Source organism: Lotus japonicus, chromosome 1, assembly GCF_012489685.1.
Source record: "Lotus japonicus ecotype B-129 chromosome 1, LjGifu_v1.2".
In the NCBI taxonomy this organism is placed as follows: Eukaryota; Viridiplantae; Streptophyta; class Magnoliopsida; order Fabales; family Fabaceae; genus Lotus; species Lotus japonicus.
In genome coordinates this window covers 76843658-76850807 of record NC_080041.1, presented here as the reverse complement: position 1 = coordinate 76850807, position 7150 = coordinate 76843658, and the positions used below count along the sequence as shown (strand labels likewise).

Genomic DNA, 7150 nt, shown 5'->3' with positions numbered 1-7150 from the left:
CACTTGCCTCTTTCTCATGACAAGTGATGCATAGCGGATGTGATATACTATTGTAGGATAGGAAGTATTTTTATTATATATGAATGACACAGGACCCTAATTCGATGATGACATTTACCAATTTAATCCAAAATAGAAGAGACTTAGTTTTTTTAATGTTCTTAGGTATCATCTTTTGAAAAAAAAAATCAAATTAAAACCACAAATTCTAACTTATTAAATAAGTAGCTAAATGATATTTTTCTTAAAAAAATTCCAATGAATTAAAAATACATATAATTATAGAAAATATTAATATTACGAAAAGTAATTACTCCTTATGAAAAATACATAGTAAGTTGATAATAAGGATTAACTATGTTTCAAGTTCTTGACATATAGGATTAAATCCAAATATGTCCCTAGAATCAAAACATATGAAGAAGTTTTGTTGTGAGTAATAGTGACAACTTCCAAAACTTATTATGATTTTTTTTCATCCAAGTTTTGGATTATGCCCCTAGGGGTGAGGGATGAAAATGTGAAAGAAGGAAGGGGTAATTTTGGAACTTAAAAAATAAAGGGTGAGAATTGGGGTGCTAAGGATGAGAATGCCAACCCTTATAAACTATAAATGCATATTTAGCATTTTCCATAAAAACAATAATCGTACTGATTGAAAAAGAAGAAAATTGTTTTTTTTTCTTAGATGAAACGAAACATATAATAAGAATTCAAAGAACCCAATACATCCGCCTGAATGAAAGAAACTAAACCCGGGGGAACATACTCCACTCAGTCAACATTGGGAAAATTATACGCTAATTTTGCTACAAAATCAGCCGCTTGATTCCCCGTTCTCGTAATGAAACTGAAAGTAAAAGACTCAAAAGACAAAGCAATAGACCTACAATCATCGAGAACAGAAGCAAAATAAGAAATCTCCTTAGTTTTTCCATTCCAAGCCTTGAAAAGCACTTGACAGTCGGATTCAAAAACAACGTTTGTGAACCCAAAAGCAAGAGCCTTGCAAAGTGCCCAGCGCAAACCAATAGTCTCTGTCAAGATAGGTGAAGAAGCAGGTGTTGTCGGTCCACAAGCTGCTGCCAGCAAGCTTCCCTCTCCATCTGTGAGACCCAAGTTTTTAAGTTTAGAATAAACTGAATAAAATACCTATTCACGATTAGGTTTGATGTATCGTGAAGGGAAACCTGAACAAGAGTTTATTGAATGGAATAAATTTATGAAGGAGAAAGTTCAGGAAAAGGCTAAGGATTGTATCAAAGTCGATAAAAGTTATAGCACGATTAGTATACGCTTAAACCTAGGGCAAGAGCGCTAGTGAATAGCTAATTTGCACTTAAAGACACGATGGAAACTAATTCCAAAAATCTTCAGAGAAATGTTATAACTTCTCTTGAACGTCTATAAACAAGCGTTTCGATGCGAAACCTTAGAATGTACGAACGTCCGATTCCAATCCTCGGAGGTTTGCCGAAACTAAAACCCTGATAGTTCAAGAAACCTAAAATCAACGGACGATGAAGACTTTTTCTATTCGGAGCTTCAAATGAAGATTCCACACGCTTACACCTATTTCTGTCGATGTTTTGAATCTTTCTTCAGAACGAAGTTTTCTCATCCGACATCAACTGCAAAAAGTAACTTTTCGGGTAAAATCGATTTACACCGACTTTGGATCGTTTGATTTAATTCCAAGAAACCTGTTTTGAGTTCTGGAATTCTGTCGCCATAACCTATCTTAGAATTCACGGAGGAATACGTAGGAAAAATCGGAATCGCGAAATTTTCATTTTTCCGCATTTTCCAAAACCTATAAATAGCTAGAAAATAAAAAAATTTCACAACATTCACCCCATTTTCTTCCCAAACCCGCGAGCAACCCAAGGAGAGGAGGAGGAAGTGATTTTCGCCGTTTCTTGCCCGATTGTTGCACCGTTCGTTGCTATTCGAAGACTTCGAGGTATAGATACTATCTCTCACTTCTGATCGTCAATTCTGTCGTCTTTCTCTATGTCTTTCTGTGCTCAAAGTTTTGAGCTTTTTGTAAAACTGTCCAAATAACTCGATTTCTCTGTCTAAACTTATTCCCTACATGCCCAAGAGCGTGTTTAGCGGATTACATTTTGCCGAATGTCGCCGAAATGCCGCCGGAATTCACTTCTGCTGGAAAACCCCATTTTGAGCCAAAGTCTCATCCTTTAAGCTGAAAACTCTCGACTTAGCTTAGCGCTAGTAGGATTAGTCGTCATAAATGTCGTTGGTAACGTCCCCATCCAATATTTTTTTCGAAATTCCAATTTTGAAATTCTGAGCTGAAAATATTGACTAAAATACCCCTGCGACAGTTTTCGATCCGAAAATTTTTCTGAGCTTAGGAACCAAGTTTGATCGAAGAAAAATCGACGCACACAATTGTGATGTGTGGCCGAGAGCTCCTCTTTAGGGGGAGAAAAATTTTGTTTTTCGAAAACTTGTCTTAACGCGTTAGATTACCATACTTCGGAGTTTATAATGCTTCGTGTAACCCTAGTACTTATTGTTTGCTGAGTTTCTGACTCATTGTGATTGAATTATGTGATTTTTCTCTAAGGTTCGTTTGAGGAATTCTGTGGAGCCGAGGAGGAAGATTGTGAAGGAAAGTTTGAGGATCAAGCTGGAAAACCTACAGGTGAGGGCTACTGACTGAATACTAGATAATGATTTAGGTGTCGACGAATTCGACTTGATTTACTGTTTATGCACTTGATTGTGTTTGACTGGGAAAAATGTTTTCTGAGGCTACGGCTGACAATTGATAATCATTTATCGCTTGAATTGTTTTTGAGATTGATTCACATGCTATATGCTAAATGGTTAATCTAGGATGTGTTGATATTGATTCACATGCTATGTGCTAAATGGTTAATCTAGGATGTGTTGATATATGTGCCATGACTGTTGGATTGTGTTACTTTGATTATGAGATTACACATATATCTGTTGTACGTCAGAGAGGATAAACGGGCAGTATGCCAGAATTTATCGTGAGATTTTGAGAAAGTTTGACGGGACGAACATAGATTTGGGCCTTCTTGATGTTTTGATGGATCGAGACCTTCTCTGGGAATCACTTGGGATTATGGGATCTTTTAAACTCATAAGATTAGAGACAAAACTAAATGGAAACTATTTTACAAGAAAAAATGCATAAGACACTAAACAACCTCTGAATCTTTAAATAATGATCACAATCGCAAATAAGAGCTTGAATATTAGTTTTGGAAAATGAGAAGTGTCGCCGAGTCCAAGTTTTGAGGAAACTAATGAGTTTCCGAGTATGTTGATACTCTTTGCTCGATGAGCAGTTTTGTTGTTTGACTATCTAAAAGATAAGTCGGGAAAATTAATAAGTTTCTGGGTATGTTGATGCTCTTTTGCTCGATGAGCAGTTTTGTTGTTGGACTATCTGAAAGATAAGCCGGGAAACGGGTAGTTTCCAAGTACATTGGTACTTTTTGCTCGCTGAGCAGTTTTTGACCATCGGATGGAGATGAGTCGGATGATTCGAGAAATCATCATGAGATACTTTTTATAATTAATTGTCTTTTGTCGCAGAATCGACATTTACCTTAGGGTATTCTTTTTAGAGACAATAAGTTAGCTAGAACACGTGACGACGTGACGAGTGAGGTCGGAGACGTTGTTTGGCTAATCACTTTGCATTCATGCACTCATTTTGAGGTTAATACACGGTAGGATGCCGGACCTCGGTGGATTCTAAAATGGTCATAAGACCCGGATTTCCACATAAGAACACTGCGGTGATTCTTAGTAGCAGACGGAAATTGCAGACCTACGGGTTCACTGCTGATCTGACTACATTTTGTTTGGTATAAGAGACACCCGAGCAGAAATGGTCCCACCGTGGCTGGTGTTAGGGCTGACTCGTTGGTGCCCATCCCTCCGGATTGCATCTTGTTCCTTAGCATTGCATTACATGCACCATTCATGCTGATTTAGTTGTCGAGTGTATTTGATATTTGTTAACACTGTTTGAGATATGTTAATTGCCAGCAAATGTTATTTATTTTCGTTGACAGGATATACAATTTATAATGCTATCATTCATATTTAAGCCTATGTAGCTATTGCTTAAACTTTACCTATTGGATGTACTATTATGTAATTCTTTGAGTTGACCCTTGCGCGTGCTACCTGTGTATGGGGGGCTATGTAATGCTTTCGAGGAGTTGAAGGCAGCTGTGACACAGGAGCCTGTTCTAGTCTTGCCAGACTTCGAAAAGACCGAAAAGATTATTTATCTCAAAGAGGATTACGTAAAATTCTCGGGAAACGGCAACGATTACTTTCTTATTTGTCAGATGTCGATGGCAGATTGGTTCGAGATGGTCGTCCCTTCGGGGGGGACTAGGTTCGAGATGTTGGACCAGGATACCCCGGGCTCATGGGTGGTCGACCCCGTCGGTCACCGAGCTATTTATTCGGGGCGAATAATGGAGGACCGCGTCGACAGAATGGGAAACTTGACGCATGGAGTTTTGAGACGCTACACCGTCAGCTTCAACCTACCACCGGGCGTGCACTGTGGCCCTGGAGTTGTAGTACCACCACCACTGTCGCCTGAGGACGAAGAGGACCCCTCGGAGGAGTTGCCTGTAGGAGGGACTTCATCTGACTCTAGCTCACCCACCGTCGCGGCTGCTGTTGATTTGGGATCGGGTATAGTACCCGCAGGACCAACTGTGAGGACCGATGCAGTCATAGACCTGATCGTCTTGGATTCAGATTCAGACGACGACCATGGTGATGCGTAGCTGGGAGTGGTGTGTTGTGCTCCTCTAGTCAGGATTAGGGTAGGAGTAGCGTCGTGGCTCTGATCTTCAGTTTTCTCATTTTGGGGCAGGGTAGGTCCCCGACCTTTAGCTTTTTGTGTGGTTCTCTTTACGGGAGTCATAGGGAGTTGGTCGGACTAGGAGGTCTTCGGGCTGTTTTGGGCTGACCTACTTTCGTTGGAGGACTGTATTCAGAATACTGACCTTATATTTTGTTCTGTACATATTTGCCGACAGGCACTACTTTCCGTCACTGGAGGATTACTCGTGACGTAGCATGTTACTTACTGTGGGGGTTGTATATATATATCTGTATGTTAGTCATGTTTATCTTTCGTCGATACGTCTTTAAATTCGACAAGTCTTTTATTTACTTAAAACAAATATCGAAAAAAAAAATATTCACGTTTTTCCGCTTTATTTACTTTTTGGTTACTAAAGTGACGCCACCGAAATCGGGGTGTTACACCATCCCTCGCCACCAAAACAAATCCAGCACCGCGAGAGGGCTCAAAAGCTGCATCAATATTGATCTTCAACATACCCTCACCCAGTGGAACCCAACGGCTGTCACCTTGGAGCGTCACTTGGGTTGATCTCCTCGGCTTCACAACAGCGGTTTCGAGCAACATCCGCAAGCGATTGAGTAGCCAAGCAATGTCCAGCACTTCACCCTGAAAAATAAATATGTTCCGGCGCTCCCAAATTGCAGAACAACCCGTCAACAGAACCCGTAAGGCCTCAGCGTCTAACTCCTCAAAAATCTGGGCCGCCACATGAATGAACTCCAAAGGTCGCTGCGCAGAAAGTGCATCAAATCTGAAGCTCAAACTCAATGCAAACCAGTAAGGAGCCACGTGACAGCAGCCAAAAAAAGCGTGGATCAAAGTCTCAGACTCCCGGTTGCAGAAAGGGCAACTAGCATCGACCTCCATGCCACGCGAACTCAGCTTTGATCAAACAGGGACAACACCTCTGCACAGCCGCCAGAAAAGCTCCTTAACGCGAGGTTGAGCTAGAATCTTCCACAAGCGCTGCCAGAACTCAGAATGGGCCACATGAGGTGTGGAAAGAAGAGGCTGCACTCCTTGTGGCATGGTCTCTAATGAAAGCATAGCCAAATTTTGCTGAGTAGTAGCCATCTTTAGAACCTGGCTAAAAAACATGATCATCAACAGGAAACAGTGGCAGTGGAATTGAAACCATTAGTTCAATAACCACCGGTGCAAAAACAGTAGACAAATCCGTCATGTCCCATGAATGAGATCCGACCTATTAAATCGGAAACGAAACGCACATCCGTTGCCGGTTTGTGGTAAACCGGCCCACATGAGTGGGTGGGAAATTTGGTATCTAGTTATCGTGCAAAACACGCACTTTGGAACCGTCACCAATTTTCCACACACAACCTGTCTTAAAAATCCACCTTGTTCTAAAGATGCTTGACCAGACATAGCTTGGTCTATGGCCCTTGCGAGCCTCCCAAATTGAACAATTTGGGAAATAAGCCGATTTAAAAACCTTGCCAAACAAAGAGTCTGGTCTTTGAAGCAACCTCCACCAATTCTTTGCAAGAAGGGAGTCATTAAACGTTTTGAAATCTCTAAAACCAAGGCCACCTTCAAGCTTTGGAGCTTTCATCTTTGAGCAACTTAACCAATGTAAACCATGCCTCTCGGCATCATTGCTCCAATAGAACTTTGAAACTAACTCTCAATCTGAGAGCATAAACTACCCGGCAGGGCAAAAACAAACATAACATACGAAGGAATAGCCTGAGCCACAACCTTTATCAAGACCTCTCTGTCAGCTCTTGACAAAACTTTTTCCTTCCACCCCTTGAGTTTTTTCCAAACCCGATCCAGAACGAACCTGAAAATCTGTGCCTTGGACCGCCCTATGATAGTGGGAAGCCCTAGGTATTTTTCATACCTCTCCGCCGCCATAACCCCTAAGAGATGAGTGATATCCCGGACGGTAGAAGCTGACACATTACGACTACAAGACAACTAAGACTTCTCAAGGTTAATCTTAGAGCTGGGCGAATTAGGCCCGCGCTCGCGGGCCGGCCCGCTTAACCCGCAGCCCGCGCGGGCTGTGGCCCGGTGATTGGTTGTCCGTTTAAAAGCGGGCCTACGCGGTCTGGCCCGCTCAACCCGCGAGTTCAGGCGGGTTGAACCGCGGTTTTGCGGGCTGGACCGCATTACAAAAGAAAAAAAAAAGTCTTGAATTGAAGAACTGGCCCAACAGAAAAAAAAAAGTTTAAGACACCAAAAGACAAAAGTTTACTAATTATGAATTATTATGTATCAACA

At 41.5% G+C, this 7150-nt stretch overlaps 1 protein-coding gene across 1 annotated transcript; it reads right to left on the bottom strand.

Annotated features, from left to right (window-relative positions):
- Window positions 1–774: 774 nt before the first annotated feature.
- On the bottom strand, window positions 775–5770 carry LOC130746875 (uncharacterized). Its single transcript, XM_057599653.1, has 2 exons — window positions 5380–5770; window positions 775–1106 (listed from the first exon to the last, which is right to left on the bottom strand). The coding sequence occupies exons 1-2, from the start codon at window positions 5768–5770 to the stop codon at window positions 775–777; spliced, it is 723 nt and encodes a 240-aa protein (XP_057455636.1).
- Between the last annotated feature and the right edge of the window lie 1380 nt (window positions 5771–7150).